This window comes from Cervus elaphus, chromosome 26, assembly GCF_910594005.1.
Source record: "Cervus elaphus chromosome 26, mCerEla1.1, whole genome shotgun sequence".
Classification (NCBI taxonomy): Eukaryota; Metazoa; Chordata; class Mammalia; order Artiodactyla; family Cervidae; genus Cervus; species Cervus elaphus.
In genome coordinates, this window is record NC_057840.1 from 40,247,933 (window position 1) to 40,267,510 (window position 19,578).

The 19,578-nt window shown below is 44.9% G+C and overlaps 2 protein-coding genes across 2 annotated transcripts in view; both read right to left on the reverse strand.

Annotated features, from left to right (window-relative positions):
* The window catches only part of TMEM242 (transmembrane protein 242), a 40,673-nt gene that overhangs the window by 2,512 nt on the left and 18,583 nt on the right, over positions 1 to 19,578 (reverse strand). The window lies entirely within an intron of this gene.
* LOC122684161 (L-lactate dehydrogenase A-like 6B) lies at positions 10,859 to 19,526 on the reverse strand. The gene has a single exon (XM_043888102.1). It carries the CDS (start codon positions 12,437 to 12,439, stop codon positions 11,294 to 11,296), a length of 1,146 nt encoding a protein of 381 aa, XP_043744037.1. The 5' UTR covers positions 12,440 to 19,526; the 3' UTR covers positions 10,859 to 11,293.

Below are 19,578 nucleotides of genomic sequence, written 5' to 3' on the forward strand. Positions count from 1 at the left end.
GGATGGAGGTGATGACCCGCTTACGGAGCTGAGAGGACTGAGATGACGTACTAAGCACAGCACCTGGCAGTGCTCAGCATACATCAGCCGTCGTCACAACAGCAGCATCAAAACATCATGTTCCAAGAGCAAAGCCCATGTGGATGTAAATATTACAGCATGCTGTCAAAAGCATTAATTTACAGTCGCATCATTGTGGTTTAACTATTCTGATAACTGAAGATACATACGGTTATCCACCATAAGAGGTCTGTAGGTCCCAGACCCCGGTCTTGATGACACACACACACACACGTCCACGGTATTTACGTCTCCCCCCCAGGCCCCGCTCCCATGCAGCCCTCTGGTTTGTACTGTGACGAACCCTGCGTGAGAGGTTTCCAACTCAGGGCAGTGCTCTGTCCCTGGGGGGTGTGGCGGGGACGACTGGCAGTGTAGTTCTGAGCAGAAGTTCTCTTAGTCCTGACAGTCGGGCTGTCCCAGTCACAGGGGATCACTGTTGGCATTTGGGGGTAGGGATGCTCAATGTCTAGGATGGCCCACAAAAACAGCGGCTTTGTCCAAAATACCCAAGAGTGCCCCCGGCGGACTTTCTCAGCTGAAAGACACCTCTGGCCAGGATTTGCAACGCCCTGCTTGGGTCTTTCCCAGCACCTCTCTGGTTGAACGTCTGTTACGGCCGAGCCTAAAGACAGGGTTTTCTGGTCGGGTACCAGCCACCAGGACATGAATAGACTCATCTACCGTCCCGCCTTCTCAGGGAGATGGAAGGAGGTCGGCCGCTGAGAAGGCGGAGGCGGGAACTCGGATGAGGCCTGGGAGGCAGTGTGCAGAATGGCTGCTCTGCTGCTCTGCTCCAGCCCGGGGTGGGTGGGGGTGGGGGTGGGCTGGGTGCTCCCATTTCCTTTGCTTGGCCCATTTTTTTTCCTTTGCTCTAATTTCCCAAGGATTATCTACTTGTTCCCAGGGTCATAAGTGAGTAACTGAACCACTAGAAGGAATCATATCTGAAAAACAGCTAACTCGGAACAGACAGGCTTCCGAGCCAGGCGAAGGGAAGGGAAGAAGTGGGCTAAGAGCACCACGCGGCCCTTTACTTACTTAGAGCTGAGGAGAAGCCCAGCCGGCACGGCGGGGCAGAGAGACCTGAGCCCACCTCCCAGGAGCACGTCGGCGTCACAACTACCTGTGGAACCGCCACCGATGAAAAGACTAGAGCCTGCCAGAGAAGATCTTTCACCACAAAAGACGTGAAGGAGGACCCACAGCACGACGAGGGGGAATGGTAGACCGGATACATTAAGTCCCACATCCCCAGGTGGGACCCACAGGACAAATACTCTGCATAGGTTCTCCCAGAGAATCCAGGGTTCTGGCCCCATGTCAGGTTCCCTAGCCTGGGGGCCCTGCACTGGGAAGGCAAGCTCCTAGGAATCTGACTTTTGAAGGCCAGTGGGGCTTGGTTTCAGGAGTCCCAGAGGACTGGGGAAATAGAGATTTCACTCCTAAAGGACAGAATCTCAGAATCTCAGACTCCAGGATCCAGGACAAAAGCAGTAATTTGACAGCAGCCTGGGTCAGCCAACCTGCTGGTCTTGGAGTGTCTCCTGGAGAGCTAGGGGCCACTGCAGTTCACAGTGGGGCACAGACACGGGGCCGCTGTTCTCGGGAGCTCCCTCTAGCACTTGACACCGGTGCTGGAGGCACCCGTGTGGGATCCTTCCTGTGGCTCATCAGTGCCAAGACCTGACCCACTGCTGGGATTCCTCAGGCCAAGCGACTAACGGGGCTGGGAAGCAGGCAGGCTGCCTTAAGACCTCCGGAGCCCAGGTGCCTCATTTAGACACGGCCCTGTCCACCAGAGGGTCCAGGACCCGCTCCAGCCATCAGTGGGCAGGCACCAGCCCCAGAGCCCCCTGGGCCCGGCCCTGTCCTCCAGGAAGCCTGCTCTAGCCTCCAGGCCGGCCTCATTCACCAGGGGCAGGCCCCAGATACAGGAAAACTACAGTCATACAGCCTGCGAGCCCGTCTCCCCAGCACCAGGCCAACCCAACTGAGCCAGGAACCATCTCCCCTGCTCCCCCCACCCCTACCAGGGATCCGACACCAGCTCTGAGACCCTCGGCCCTGTAACCAGACTCCAAGGCCGGCTCCGCCTGCCAGTAGTCCAGGACCTGCTTTCACCCCGCAGTGGGCAGACAACAGCCCCAGAATCTTCTAGACTCTGACTCCACACGCCAGTACTAGCCCCAGGGCCCCCTGAGGTTCTGCAGTCAGCTGCCTCGTAACCCGGCCCAGCAGCTGGCAGCTTCCACACAAGGCAGGGTCTAGCAGCCAGCTGGACCGGAGGCCAACCAAACAGTACGGTACTGCCACAAAAACGGACCCGCAGATCAGTGGGACAGAACTGAGCCTAGAGATACCCCCGTGCACTTACGGTCAATCAGTCTGCAACACAGGAGGCAAAAACACATAGTGCAGAAAAGACAGCCTCTTCAGTAAGCGCTGCTGGGAAACACTGGACAAGTGAAAGAATGAAATTAGAACATTCTCTAACACCATACACAAAAATGTAAAAATGGGTGAAAGACCTAAATGTAAGATTGGAAACTATAAAACTCCCAGAGGAAAGTATAGGCAGAACATCCTTTGACATAAATCACAGCAATATGTTTTTGGATCTGTCTCCTAACGCAAAGGAAATGAAAGCAAAAATAAATGAGACCTAATTAAACTTAAAAGGTTTTGTACAACAAAGGAAACCATCAACAAAGTAAAAAGACAACCTACTGGATGGGAGAAGATATTTGCAAATGATAAGACTGACGCGGGGTTAACATCCAACAAATATCAACAGCTCATACAGCTCATAGTTAAAAAATCAAACAACCCAATTAAACATGGGCAGATGACGTGAATAGACATTTTTTCAGAGAGGACATGCAGATGGCCAACAGGCTCATGAAAAGATGCTCAAGATCCTTGATCATCAGGGAAATGCAAATCAAAACTACACTGAGATAACACCTCACACCTGTCAGAACGGCTGTCTTCAAAAAGAACACAAATAACCAATGTTGGTGGAGAAAAGGGAACACCTGTACACTATTGGTGTAATTTGGCAAATTGGTGTAGGCACTGTGGAAAACAGTACGGAGGCTTCTCAGAAAACTGAAAACAGAACTACCATATGACCCAGCAATTTCACTCCTGGGAATATAGCCAAAAAAACACTAATTCAAAAAGATACAGACAGTCCAATGCTCATTTAGCAGCATTATTTACAATTGCCAAGATATGGAAGCAACGTAAGTCTCCATCAACAGATGAACGGGTGAAGACGATGTGGTATGTGTACACTGTAATACTAATCAGCCATAAAAAGGAATGAAAGTTTGCCACTTGCAACAACATGGATGGACTTGGGGGGTATTATGCTAAGTGAAATAAATCCAACAAGGAAAGACAAATACTGTATGATCTCACTTATATGTGGAATCTAAAAAAATACAGCAGACTAGTGAATATAACAACAACAACAAAAGAAAAGAGACTCAAAGATATGGAGAACCAGTGGTTACCACTGGGATAAGGGAAGGGGGAGGGGCACAGGACGGGTAGGGGATTAAGACGTACAAACCACTGGTATAAAATATACTGTGCAACACAGGGCATGTGGTCAATGTAATCATAAATGGAGCATAACCTTTAAAATTAGGAACCACTATTTTGTACACCTGTTACTTATATAATTATGGTGTATCACCTATACTTCACTGAAAAAACCTTTAAAATTTTACGGCTGTGGAATGGAAACCAAGCATCTCCTTATAAACAGGGCCTCAAGTCGCTTTCAGCAGAAAGCCTCATAGAAAGTCTCTAAGCTTGTACTATTTATGGTACATGGATAGTTAAATGAAGACCTTTAGTTTTTTCCACCTATTTCAATTTCTGACATGCAGATCAGAGGTGTTGGTCTTATCAGTGATACGCTGTCACAGGTCAACAGAACACTCCTCTGCTGAAAAATGTGCTTGACAAAAGACTTAGGAACTGAGTACGTTTAAGCAAATTACAAAGTAAATATACCGAGTCCCACAATAATAATTACAGCTATTGCCACAAAACCATCCCCCTACGCTAACACCACGGAAGTCCGGTGAGGACAGGGCATGTTGGGAACCTGAGTATCCACCCAGCAACTCAGTCTAGCTCTGAAGCATCTTCTAGACTCTGGGATTCTTCCCTGCAGTCCTCCTCATCCCTCTTCTTCTCTGACCAAGGAGAGTTTTTCTGTGGTTACAGATGACAAGCCTACCCTTCTAAACAGGGCCACTGCATACTGCACAACTCAGGATGCTCTCCTCAAAGAGTGGGACACGAACGGCACTCCTAGGCAGTGAGCCCTCTGCACCGAGAACCTCATCCCGAGTCCCAGAGTTTGTGTCCCACAGTGCTGGGCTGTAACATCGTCAGAAAGCAGCAGTCTCTTCAACAGTACCTGAACCGCGAACTTTAGATGTTCAAGCTGGATTTAGAAAAGGCAGAGAAACCAGAGATCAATTGCCAACATCTGCGGGATCATCAAAAAAGCAACAGAGTTCCAGAAAAATGTCTACTTCTGCTTTATTAACTATGCCAAAGGACTGTGTGGACCACAACAAACTCTGGAAAATTCTTAAAGAGATGGGAATACCAGACCACCTGACCTGCCTCCTGAGAAATCTGTATGCAGGTCAGGAAGCAACAGTTAGATTTGGACATGGAATAACAGACTGGTTCCAAATAGGGAAAAGAGTACATCAAGGCTGTATATTGTCACCCTGCTTATTTAACTTATATGCAGAGTACATCGTACATCATGAGAAATGCTGGGCTACATGAAGCACAAGCTGGAATCAAGATTGCTAGGAGAAATATCAGTAACCTCAGATATGCAGATGACACCACCCTTATGGCAGAAAGTGAAAAACTAAAGAGCCTCTTGATGAAAGTGAAAGAGAGTGAAAAAGTTGGCTTAAAACTCAACATTCAGAAAACTAAGATCATGGCATCCAGTCCCATCACTTCATGGCAAATAGATGGGGAAACAGTGGAAACAGTGGCAGACTTTATTTTGGGGGGCTCCAAAATCACTGCAGATGGTGACTGCAGCCATGAATTAAAAGACACTTGCTCCTTGGAAGAAAAGTTGTGACCAACCTAGACAGCATATTAAAAAGCAGAGACTTGACTTTACCAACAAAGGTCTGTCTAGTCAAATCTATGGTTTTGGCAGTAGTCATGTATGGATGTGAGAGTTGGACTATAAAGAAAGCTGAGCACTGAAGAATTGATGCTTTTGAACTGTGGTGATGGAGAAGACTCTTGAGAGTCCCTTGGACTGCAAGGAGATCCAACCAGTCCATCCTAAAGGAGATCAGTCCTGAATATTCATTGGAAGGACTGATGCTGAAGCTGAAACTCCCAATATTTTGGCCATCTGATGTAAACAACTGACTCACTGAAAAAGACCCTGATGCTGGGAGACTGAAGACAGGAGGAGAAGGGCACGACAGAGGACGGGATGGCTGGATGGCATCACTGACTCAATGGACATGAGTTTGAGTAAACTCCAGGAGTTGGTGATGTACAGGGAGGCCTGGCGTGCTGCAGTCCACGGGGTTGCAAAGACTCAGACATGACTGAGCGACTGAAATGAACTGAACTGAGCAGTCTCTAAGGCAGCAGTTCTGAGTGTTATGACAATAGGAAAATGATTACAAGTAATGTGTCACTAACATGGATTTTCTGATTGATGTTCTAGGTTTAGAATAGATTCAAGATTTTGTCTCCAATAATGTTACTACTCACATTCACACTGCAACAGCTTTTTGAAGGGCGATTTAGCCAGTATGCCAGGAGTGAACCATGGGATATTACTACACATTTACCGTGTCTGTCTTGGCAAGGAAAAGAACAACATGAAAACTTTTGGTGTTATATATAGTGTGCTGAAAAATTACTTAAAAGCTAAGGCTATATCCCCAATTTAATGAATTTGAGAAAACCCTTACAGCATCTAATAAATAGATAGCTACTGGAATTAGGCGCTCCAAGTTTTAAAATGTCTTTGCCACTGAATAGCTCATTTAGTGTCAATTTTCTCACTTGCAGGTACAGGATGGCTGCCAGCCTCGGTGCTGAGGTTAGAATAATGAAAGCTTTATAGGACCAACTGATGAGAAAGCCTTTGGATCTATCAGTAATTACAGTGCCAACGGGAATTTTGAGGAACTTGGAAATTCAGCTTCTTCATAAAACTGAGTAAGACTGTAAATGCTTCCTGAACAAGAATAATGTCTGCCATTTAAGATCACCTATATGCCAGACCCACCAAGCAATAGGCTTTTATTTAGCTTTCACAATTCTTTGTGGCAGAAATGAAGACCACCGCTTTATATACGAGAAACCAGAGGTCGGAGAGGTTAACCCACCTATGGTGATCTGATTTGTAAGTACAACTGCCTCACTGGCATCCAGGCTCTTTCCCCACAACCACTGTGGTTCTGCGACCTGGAAAGACCTCTACAACTTCTACTCATGTGCCCACTTTCCCTAAAAATGACTTTAAAAGCCTGAAATATGTACATCTTGCAATGGTGACCATGTTATTCAGAATGCTAAGATGATGCTGATAAAGTGCTGCACTCAGTATGCCAGCAAATTTGGAAAACTCAGCAGTGGCCACAGGACTGGGAAAGGTCAGTTTTTATTCCAATCCCAGTGTTTACTGACAGCCAGTACTCATCTGCTTCTGGATACAGGGGGTAATACTTCTGTCTATAAGGGAGAGATGAAGCCTTCTGAAGTGAACAATGCAAAGAAGTAGAGGAAAACAACAGAATGGGAAAGACTAGAGATCTCTTCAAGAAAATCAGAGATACCAAGGGGACATTTCATGCAAAGATGGGCACAATAAAGGACAGAAATGGTATGGACCTAACAGAAGCAGAAGGATTAAAAGGTGGCAAGAATACACAGAAGAACTGTACAAAAAAGGTCTTAATAACCCAGATAACCATGATGGTATGATCACTCACCTAGAGCCAGACATCACGAAGTGTGAAGTCAAGCGGGCCTTAGGAAGAATTACTACAAACGAAGCTAGCGGAGGTGATGGAATTCCAGCTAAGCTATTTGAAATCCTAAAAGATGATGCTGTGAAAGTGCTGCACTCAATATGCCAGCAAATTTGGGATAGTCAGCAGTGGTCACAGGACTGGAAGAGGTCAGTTTTTATTCCAATCCCAAAGAAGGGCAATACCAAAGAATGTTCAAACTACCACACAATTGCACTCATTTTACATGCTAGCAAGGTAATGCTCAAAATCCATCAAACTAGGCTTCAGCAGTACATGAACTAAGAACTTTGAGATGTACAAGCTGGATTTAAAAAGCCAGAGAAATGGATGGGAGGGGAGTTTGGGGGAGACTGGATACATGTGTATGTATGGCTAAGTCCCTTCACCATTCACCTGAAATTATCACTACATTGTTAATTGGCTGTACCCCAATACATAATGTTTTTGGTGTTAATAATAAAAATCCCTGTGGCATTTTTTAAAAAAGAAAAAAAAGGGCAGAGGAACCACAGATCGAATTGCCAACATCCATTGGATCATAGAAAAAACAAAGAATTCCAGAAAAACATCTACTTCTGCTTCACTGATTACACTAAAGCCTTTGACTGTGTGGATCACAACAAACTATGGAAAATTCTTAAATAGATGGGAATACCAGATCACCTTACCTACATCCTGAAAAACCTGTATGCAGGTCAAGAAGCAACAGTTAGAACCAGACATGGAACAATGGGCTGGTTCAAAATTGGGAAAGGAGTATGTCAAGGCTGTATTTTGTCACCCTGCTTATTTAACGTACATGTAGAGTACATCATTTGAAATGCTGGGATGGATGAATCACAAGCTGAAAGGAATCAAGATTGCTGAGAGAAAAAAGAAAAGATTACTGGGAGAAATATTAGTAACCTCAGATATGCAGATAACACCACCCTAATGACAGAAAATGAAGAGGAACTAAAGAGCCTCGTGATGAAAGTGAACGAGGAGAGTGAAAAAGCTGGCTTAAAACTCAACATTCAAAAAACTAAGATCATGGCATCTGGTCCCATCACTTCATGGCAAATAGATGAGGAAATAGTGGCTGACTTTATTTTTCTGGGCGGGCTCCAAAATCACTGCAGATGGTGACTGCAGCCATGAAATTAAAAGACGCTTGCTCCTTGGAAGAAAAACTATGACAAACCTAGACACCATATCAAAAAGCAGAGACATCATTTGCTGACAAAGGTCTGTCATCAAAGCTATGGTTTTTCTAGTAGTCATTTATGGATGTGAGAGTGGGACCATAAAGAAGGCTGAGCGCCGAAGAATTGTTGTTTTTGAACTATGGTGCTGGAGTCCCTTGGAGAGCAAGGAGATCAAACCAGTCAATCCTAAAGGAAATCAATCCTGAATATTCATTGGAAGGACTGAAGCTGAAGCTCCAATACTGTGACCACCTGATGAGAAGCCAACTCATTGGAAGAGACCCTGATGCTGGGAAAGGTTGAGGGCAGGAGAAGGAGTCAGCAGAGGATGAGAATTGGCTGGATGGCATCACTGATTCAATGGACATGAGTTTGAGCAAATTCTGGGAGATGGTGAAGGACAGGGAAGCCTGGCATGCTGCAGTCCCTGGGGACCCAGAGAGTCAGACACGACTGAGTGAGTGAGCGACAATACCTCTCTACCCTTTTGAAGTTAGGCAACTATGTGACTCATTCTGGCTAATGAAATATGAGTAAAAGAAATCTGTGTCACTTCCAAGGTGAAGCATATTATTGCAAGTGTTCCAGCCTCCGGGCCTCTCTCCCCTTTCCATAGCAATCACGGAAACTTGTTTGCTGCAGTGGTGCCTCAAGATGAAAGAAACTTGAGGTATGAAGCCAGCCTGTGGAGGACAGTTTCCCTAGAGAGTTGCATAAACCCAGTGAATTTTAGGAAAGAAAGAAACCTCTAAGCCACACAGTTGGAGATTATTCTTTTACTGTAGTATATAACCCAGCCTATCCTGACAGACATAGCTGGTGAAGAGAAATCACAGAACAGACCTAAGGCAGGCTCTGATATCCTTCATTATTATGTTAAATTTGGCTAAAACATGGAAGAATAAAAACTTAAGGGTTGGACAAAGGGGAAGAGAAACTTGGTGTTAAGCTTAAATAGGTTTTAGAATCACCTGGAAAAACCAAACCACCACTCTTCCCACCTTCAGGGAGCTCAGCAGATTGATTAATGCCATTATATGACACGGCTTCCGAGGAAATCAGAACATTTTGATATTTTCAATGAACTAGTGTGGGAGCTCTGATCAGCTTGGTTAAGTAGAGTGTCAGTTTTTTGGGGGGTGGATTATAGTCCTATGTCGGAGAAGGCAATGGCACCCCACTCCAGTCCTCTTGCCTGGAAAATCCCATGGATGGAGGAGCCTGGTAAGCTGCAGTCCATGAGGTCACTAAGAGTCGGACACAACTAAGCAACTTCACTTTCACTTTTCACTTTCATTCATTGGAGAAAGAAATGGCAACCCACTCCAGTGTTCTTGCCTGGAGAATCCCAGGGACGGGGGAGCCTTGGTGGGCTGCCGTCTGTGGGGTCACACAGAGTCAGACACGACTGAAGCGACCTAGCAGCAGCAGCAGCCTAGTCCCATGTCTATTTAGTAAAACTGAACTAAGCAGGACTAGGCTTAATTTAGAGAGTAGCTGCTGGTATGTTTCAATTTTTGATTAGGCCTGTTGATACCCACATAAATATGAGAAACATACCATGTAATTTATTTAATATTCATTTGCATTAGGAAGGCTAAGCTTCTCGTTTTCTAAGTTATAAGTCCCATTATTTAGGTAAAGGTCAGACAAGCATCTTTCTCCTAAGCCTTCACTGTATCACATCCATACAGTCAGGAATCTGTAATAAAGTCAACTGATTTAGGAATAAAAAGTGAACATGTAACTTTCTGAAAACTACAATCCCTGAAGTACTCACTAAAAATGGTCAATTATTATGACAATGATTAACAACAGGGGCACAATTCAAAAGCAAAAGCTTTCTGTTAATGTGCAGTAAACTGAGCAACAGGGACGACCCTAGAGTGTCTTAGGGCCAGGGCATGCCCTGCAGCTAAGACTCAGCTCAGTAAGAACAACTTATTAACATGCTTCTTGATTTAATGTGCTAACAGGTCAGGTTCTCAGCAGCAGTTCTAAAACTATTTCGATCAGGCTTTATTTTTATAAGTGAACCACCTATGACTGTCAGGCCTCTTCCTAAAAGCTTTATATTTTACTGCATTAAATAATAAAAAATTTATGACATTTTGACTCCATTTGTTTGACTTAATATGACTAGAATGCTAGATTTCTAATTTAAAAAGATATATGCAGCAAGCAACAAAGATTTATTGTATAGTACAGGGAACTATAGTATCTTGTAACAACCTGTAACAGAAAATCTGAAAAACAATATGTATTTATGTATAACTGAATCACCTTGCTGTACACCTGAAACACTGTTAAGTCAACTATACTCCAATAAAATACATGTAAAGAAATACTTTATAATAGTTACCAAGTCACAATCATTTTCATATTTTACCTAATGATCCTACTTCACTGGCACACATAACATGAGCATACACAAACACAGAACACACAGGACCTGCTTGCACTCCCATTTTATGATGCCTTTTTTTTTTTTTTAAAGTCTGGCTGATAGTCACAGGGGAATGAAGATACTGATGGCTCAGTAACAGCTTCTGTGTGTAAGTTTTATTTTCACACTGTACAGAAAGTTACTCATAAATGAACATAGGTATAATGCACCCAGAGCAAAAGAATGAACATGGACTTAATGAAAAGAATCAGCATTTCTGTAACACAACAAACACCTGCATCCCACATTTTTTTGAACAATTGGCAATTCTACACGTACACACACACATAAAGCAAGGACTGATAAATCATTGGTACAAAAACACCTTACTTGATGCAGTCACTTAGGAACTGTTAAAAAGTATAACCTAGAATCTGGATGCTAAATAAAAGTGGGGGGGGGCTAAATAGGGGAGTCACTCTACCCCTGTCTCCAAATTTTAGGAATTCAAGTTTATTCAAAAACTAGACATACACAAGACCATAACCACTACCTTTGGTCAGTAACTTAAGAATGGTAGTTAGTTTTAACCAACTTTAAAACTTAAGCTCCTTTTGAATATCCCAAAGTGTTTTTGCACTCTTCTGCAGACGAGCCTCTTCTTCGGGGGCCAACTTTACTTTTATAAGGTCAGTAATACCACTCTCCCCCAGAATACAAGGAACACTGAGGAATACTTCTTCATTTATTCCATAGAGACCCTTAATTCTGGTGGAAACTGGATGCACTCTCCTAAGATTCTTCAAAATACTTTCTGTTAGGTCAGCTACAGATAGGCCAATGGCCCAAGAAGTATAACCTTTCATTTTAATAATCTCATAGGCACTAGCAACCACATCTCTGTGAACATTTTTCCACTGCTCGGGATCTTTATCAGTTCCTATATCTAAGTTCAGTTCCTTCAGCGGGACACCGGCAATGTTCACTCCACTCCACACAGGAACACTTGAGTCCCCATGCTCTCCAAGGATCCACCCGTGACAGCTTTCAGAATGGATACTAAGCCTTTGCCCAATCAAGAAACGGAAACGGGCAGTGTCCAGATTACAACCACTTCCAATAACACGGTTTTGGGGAAAGGCACTCAACTTCCACGCTACGTACGTTAAGATATCCACCGGATTGGAAACCACAATCAGTTTGCAGCATGGACTGTACTGAACGATATTGGACATCATTAACTTAAAGATGGCCACATTTCGCTGGACTAAATTAAGGCGTGTTTCTCCTTTTTCCTGGCGTGCACCTGCCGTGATAATCACGAGGCTGGAGTTCGCAGTGACATGGTAATCTCTGCTGGAAACAATGTTTGGCATTTTCACGAAAGGGCTGCCATGCTGAAGATCCATTGTCTCACCCTTCAGTCGGCCTTCATCAACATCCACCAGGGCGAGTTCATCGCTCAAGCCTTTTAATAGGATGCTGATAGCACAGGCCATGCCAACCGATCCAGTTCCTACGATGGAGATCTTACTGTTGCGAACAGGCTCCTCTGAAGAGAAATTCTTCATCAGCTCACACTTGACCGTCGCCATCTTGGATGTGGGGGCCACGGCCCAGGCGCCCCCGAGGGGGATGGCTGCCAGCGGGCGGGGGCTTAGGGCCATTCCCGGGCACAGGAAATTCGCCCTCACAGTGCCCGCTCTCTGGCTGGCCCGCAGGATTCCCACAGTCCAGCTCATGGCTATTCACTTCAGAGGTGAAGGCAGAAAGCAGCAAGCACCGTTAGAAGCTCGAAAGGAGACTGACCGTTGGCCGGTTCTCAGCCCTCACTGCGGCTGCGCAAGGCCGGCCTCGCGACACCCCTCCAGCCCGCTACTGCGGCTCCGCAAGGCCGGGGCCTCGCAGCACCCCCTCCAGCCCGCTACTGCGGCTGCGCAAGGCGGGCTCAGCGCGCGTGCCCTCTAAAGGGCCTCAACAAAGTATCAAAAGGGGAAGCTACTTCTATCAAATGAATTCTGGAGTTAAAAAGTTTTAGAAACCCGCTAATTCTCTCCAATACTTAGTATGTATAATGGGCCGACTCAGATCCTTGATATTACTGATTTCGTTTTTACGACGTATGCCAATAAAAATATTTCTATTAAGTACACATGAAAATACGGTTAAATGTTCTTAACGATATTCCTGCCAAGAATAATCAGGTGCGAATCCTTTGTCTCCCAATGGCCTCCTGCACGATTTTCCTGCATTTGCAGGAAAAACAGGCCTTCTGTTTCCCGTTGTACCCGTTTCAAGAACCTTCTATTTGGGAAGACTTCCACTGTCTTTATGCCAATCAGGACCGTAACTGTGGGGGAGTCGCAGGGTCCTGACGACAGAGGGAAGGAGCCCACTGTGAGCCAAACAGTAAGAACTCGCAGGGTTACTTATCTCTCATGAAAAGGAACCCTCCTGGTCAAGAGTCCTGATCACAAATGACTTCTCAAGTAAAAAGATGATGATGATATATCTTAAATATCTTTAAAATGGCAAACTTTGACCCACGCAGAAATCAAATTGCTGATTAAAGTAGTTAGTACAACATGGCATCAGTATATCTTACATTCCTCTGCATAGCTCTGGTCAGTCTTATGAACTTCCTTTCAAATTTCTAACAAAATAAAAAATTTACATTTGATGAAATAATGTACATATATTTGTATACACACACACACCCTTAAACCCAATAAACTATGTAAGTCCAAATAAAAATAATGGTACTTTCTCCTCACTTGTATTAACAGAAGTTGACCGTGTAATGATTTCTCAAAGCTGCCCCCTCATCTAAGAAAGCGGTATGCCCTCCCCTAATGGAGCACTTGGGCTTCCCTGGTGGCTCAGTGGTAGAATCCACCTGCCAAGCAGGAGACGTGGGTTCAATCCCTGGGCCGGGAAGACTCTGGAGAAGGAAATGGCAACCCACTCGAGTATTCTTTGCCTGGGGAACCCCATGGACAGAGGAGCCTGGCGGGTCGCGGTCCATGGGGTCACAGAAGAGCTGGACACACTGAGCAACTACCCAGCAACAACAAGTGGAGCTCCTGGATACGCAGCCTTGCCGTGATGGTATAGTGGTTAGTACTCTGTGATGTGGATATGCAGCCTCCTCACAGGAAAAAACCCATGTATATGTACAAAAATTCTGTGTCTTGTGTATGTATATATACATATATTCCATTTTAGAATACTAAATCTTGACAAAATGAATATTTTATATTCAGACTTGAAAAGCTATTCTCACTCTTCGTGGCACTGAGCGGCAGTCCAGGAAGAGAGGAACAGCAAGCACAAGAGTTGGTGAGGGGAGAGAAAGGTGTGGTCATTCGCAAAGCTCCAGCACCCTGTTTCAGGATGACCTGCTGGCACCCCATTCAGATAGTATGGCACGCGCTCCATGATACACAGAATGGTAACCACATATATGAATCCTCTTCACCCTGGTGGTCAGATATATGGTAACCATTTGTCAAATCAAAAAGTGGAATCCTTTAAATGATATTCATTTAATGGCTGACATCTTAGAGGGATCCTCTTAAAACACCAACTTCCGATACCTACTGTTTCTTTTATCTGAGTCACAGCTTGAAATGTTTTAACCTGATGCCTGCTCCCACCTTCTTCCTAAAATGACTCCTTTCACCAGTCATTTTCCTTATAAGTGTTCTTGAGGATGAAATTCAAGGACATAAAGACTTAGTTAGATGGCTTCTTTCTGTATTAATTTTCTTCCTAGAGTTTGAACCTCTGCAGAAATACAATCACTATGACAGCTGCCTCTTCAGTTTTTCCCCTCAGCCACAACTAAATCAATTTTGAAAAAAATAACACTCTATAAAGTATCTCAAATGAAGCAGCTTTTTATTTATAATAAGTCTTGAGATAAGAAGGAAAGAACTAAAAAAGATGAAGAGATGACTTAGGACTCCCCCAAAATGGAGAAAGGCAGCTACAGTTAGCCAGCTCCCTAATGATCTTCTATCTTAGGTGGCTCATTATTCCTTTTGAATGGAAAATCTAACTCAAATTATCTATTCCAAATTCACTTTAATATTACAGCTGATGGCAGGATTATGCCATAATACTATTGGTTACAGCACTTAGGAGGGAGGAAGCAGGAAATAAAGATGACCAGCGAGCAGCTGCTCCAAGAATGTTGTAAACTAAGTCACCTGGACATTCATCCCTAGCTCTCAATGCCCCTTTTCTCTCTAGGAATCCAGTTCAAACATTCTACCCTCTCCTAAGTCTTCCACAGTCTCCCAAGGAGAAGTAACTTAAAAAAAATCTGCCACCACTGTGTACCTCTCTCCATTACAGGATTTATCACACACAAACGTAATTACTTATGAAATTGTCACTCCAAAGGGAACACCTTTTATTTAACAGCATATCTTTATCCTCTAGCACAGAGCTTGGTACATGAACAGGGATTCAGTCACTGTTCATGGTAGGAAAGAATGAGGAAATAACTACAGAACTGAGTCAAGTAAGGCTCTGGGGGCTAACAGGTGAGAATGAGATGGAAAGGCAGGGCTGGAGAATCCACTGGTGTGGAGTTTTTAATAAAGGGGTAAGGAAAATGGTGCCTATTTGGGGTTTTTTAGCAAGGTTGATACAGTAAGTTTCAGATAAATCTATGAGTAAACTAAAAGATTTCTTAATCCCTTTCAAAACTAGTATCTACCTTTAGCAAGTTAGAACATAAAATTTAAAAAGTTACAGTGCTAGAAACACAGTAAAATAAATATGCAATGGCAGAAGGAATATTTTTATCCTTTGAAGTTATTTAAAATATTTTGTTCTGTGGAAAGTTTTAAAAAAAATAATCCATGCACAAATGGATTTGAAAAAAAAAAAAGATGCAATGACGATTCTGTTATTACAAGCTACAAACGCACCAGCATGCAAGCAGAGCATTATATAAACACAATTATTTTTTAAAATCTTGTGATTTAAAAAATTGTAACATGCAAATTGTAGTTTTTTAAAAATTAGTGGGCTGTGATTCTATTGCTCATAAATACACACTCTATCTAACTTTGTAATCCTCATGTGGGGGTCTTTACAACACATAGAACCTGAAAGTATTTTCTTTCATCAGCAATAGTGGGACTGCTCGGGGAAGGACAAAAGCAGGGCCACAAAGCTCTGTCCCGTGAGTAGAACAAAGGTAGAATGTCAATTCAAAAAGCAACCCAGGGACCAACTTCCTACTTATGGTATTCAAATACTGTTAACATCAACTGGCAAGCTGCTCATATTAATCATTAAAAAGGAAAACATGAAAACACGGCACAAAGACATTAAAATTCATTAATATGTGTTTAAACATACTAAATCATATCTAAAAAGTGAGAAAGAGCCTATGGTCAAAAAATTAAACTAACTGCATAGGGGCTGTTTTACTAATTCAGCCATTTATTCCCTGCAATTGGACAAATACATATAATACTGTAGTCCTCATAACAATAGCTTTACCCATCAAAAAAAAAAAAAAAGACACAAGAATGTTTGTGTATGGAAGTTACTTTCAATTTGAGGTAGAAACTTAAGTTATCTTTATATAAAACTCCAAACTGCCAAAACAGATTTAATTTCACATTGTAAAGGTTAAAGCTTAATTTGCCTCCATCAAGGCAATAAACAGGGTCAACAGCAGCTGGGAACAGTAAAGAGGGGAAGTGTGTTCCAGGTGGGCGATTAGCAAGGACAAGGCTCTGTGGCTAGAAAGAATATGACCTTTCAGCGGGCGCAGACCTCTGACCATGACAAAGGATAAGAGGAACAGCTAGACTCTCAACTGTGGCACTGCTGACACTTCAGACTATTGTTTGTGGCCTGTCCTCTGCACTGTGGGATGTTTAGCAGCAGCAGCAATGCAGGAGACGGGGGTTCGATCCCTGGGTTGAGAAGATCCCCTGGAAGAGGAAATAGCACCCCACTCCAGTATTCTCGCCTGAGAAATCCCATGGACAGAGAAGCCTGGCGGGTAGAGTCCATGGGGTCCCAAGAGTTGGACAGGACTTTGCAATTAAACCACCACAGACCTCCATCCATTAGATGCTCCCCTGCAGTTATGATAGCCGAAAGGACCTCCAAACACTGCCAGCTCCCTCTCGCGGCTAGGGGTGGGACGCAGCAAAACTGCCACCCACATCTCCCCCACCCCCAGCTGAGAATCAACCAGTTAAAGAATAAGCAGAGGCCGGGTCAGAGAGGGACTCATAAACCATGTCAGGGAACCTGGAACGTACTCTCAAGGGAAGAGGGAGCCACTGAAGCCACACGGCGGTGTGATCAGATTTCACCCCCGGAGCACCTCCTCCGGGCGAGGCTCTGATGGGTGCCGAGGACACAGCAGGGAACAGGGGGAATGAGGGCGCCACCCTCTTAGAATTTAGGCTCTTTTCCCAAAGACAGATACAATTTTTAAGTGGTTAGTGTAACTTCATTTTGCAACAAGCATTATGAAGAAAAGAAAATCGGGTAACACCAGAGAGGAACTGAGTGGAGGAAGTGAAGAGGCTCTTGCATTTGGACAATTAATTAGATAGTCTGGAGAAGCATCTCTGAGGAGGGGAAATAAATCTGGGCTGAAACCCTGGATGGCAATGTGGAACCAGCCATGCAAAGACCCAGGGAAGGAGGATCCTGGGCAGAGCTAGAAAGGCTCTGTGCAGAAATAAGGCTGGTGTGCTGGGGGAACAAGGCGGCACAGAGCCAGGTGAGTGTGGGGGATGGGAGGGGTCTTGTGGGGGTTCAGGTGAGGTCAGCGAGGTTGGTGGGGCTACATCCTATGAGACTTCCTCAACGGGAGATGCTAAAGGGTTTCCAGATAAAGGAGTGACATGATTTGACTTACATTTAAAACATATCTGTGTGGGAAGAAATTCTAAGGAAAGTGAAGCTGAGATACTAGATAAGAAATCGTTTCAATACAGCAGGCAAGAGACAAATGGAGATGGAGAGAGATGAAAGAGCCGGGCTGTGTTTAGCAGCAGAGCTAACAAGCGCTCATGGTTTAGATGAAGGGAAAGAGGGGAAATGAGAAATCTAAGATGATTCTCTGCTGGGTTTTTGGCTTGAACAACTGCGGGGATGAGAGTGACACTCACTGAAATGGGAGAGACTGAGGCAGGAGCAAGCTGGGGAGGTGAGGAAGCCCAAGAGCTCTGGTCAGGACCTGGGGCTCTGACATGCCATGAGACACAAGAGACGGAGCACGTGCAGTTTCAAGGCAAATCTGAAGGTCAGGCTGAAACTATATACGTGGATATTGTCAGCTGTAGACGGTTTTTAATCACCAGCACCAAGGAGTGAGTTCAGATGGAGAACAGGCGTCCAAGTATGAAGCCACCATACACGCCAACCCTTCAGGGGAGGAGCTGGCAAAGGAGACACTCACAAATGGCGAAGTGAAAGGGGCAGAAGCCAAGAGACAGTGTTCCATGGAGGGGAGAAGGCTCACTTGTGTCAAGAGTCGCTGAGAGATCAAGTAACAAGAATAAGGACAAGACCTGGCCCCAGCAGCACGCGGGGCCCTGGAGCCCCGACACCAGCAGTCTCACGGGTGCGGGAGGAGGCTGGACTGAGCACAAAAGGGGGAGGAAGTGCGACAGGGGTCAGCAACTCTTTCAGGAAATCTCTTCTATGACAGGAAGCAAGCAAGTGGGCTGGTAGCCGGAGGAGAAGACTCCTAGAGGTGGGAGAGACTACAGCCCGTCTCTACACACTGCAGCAGAGGGAAGCCGTTGATCAGCAAAGGCTGGGGATAGTTACAGGAGTGAGGTCCTTAGGCAGAGGCGGGTGGGAGGAGGTCGAATGCCCTCGTGGGGGTGGGGCTTTGGCAGCAGCATCTCTTGGGTCTCACAGGCACGTCAAAGGCCCACTGTACCCATGGTGCGGCTGCAGGCAGGTGTGGGGAAGACGAAGCCCAGCATGTCCTAGCCGCGAGTGGAGAAAGACTATGGCAGGGCCAGGTGGGAGGCAGGAAGAACTGATGTTAGCTGTGATAACACATGGGGCAGGAAGGTGCCCCAGCCACAGGGGCTGTGGGGGTGCAGTAGCGGCAAGACTTGGTGACACATCAGACTGAGGGGGAGAGTGTGGTCATGAATAAAATCCCCCTTTTCGGTCTAGGCAGCACTGCTGGATGATGCATGCTGCTGCCATTCACCATGAGTGACGCTGGGAGTAGGCTGGGGGGTGAAGTGGGAAGTAAATGACAGTTCAAGTGGAACCACACATGACCCCAGGGGGATGTCCAAGCATCAGTCAATTTCCCTCCAGTCAAATGCACCCATGAGCTAAGAGTTCAGGGGTCTGGTTGGAGATGCGGTCCTGGCAGTTGTCTGTATGTGGAGGAAGCCACTGGAATGAACAGAACCATGAAGAAAATACAAGGGCAAAGGAGGAAACTAAACAGGATGGGGGGAAGCGAAAAACAACAGCCAAAGCAGGATCATGAAAAGGTACAAAAAGAATAAAAGCTATGAAAGCCCAGCACCTCTTAGCACAGAAGCAGATAATAACTGATATATCCAAGTCATCAAGAAAAAGTGAAGTTATGTTCAGCACGATTTGCATTGTGGAAAAACATACAGCATGTTTGAAATAAGATTTCTTAAAATTGTTAGAAGTATTTCAGTCAGGAAAACTAGAGAGAATATTTCATATTCTGATTGATGAACTGAAAGTGAAAGTGTTAGTTGCTCAGTTGTGTCCGACTTTGTGACCTCACAGACTGTAGCCCGCCAGGCTCCTCTCTGTCCATGGCATTTTCCAGGCAAGAATACTGGAGTGGGTTGCCATTTCCTTCTCCAGGGGATCTCCCCGACCC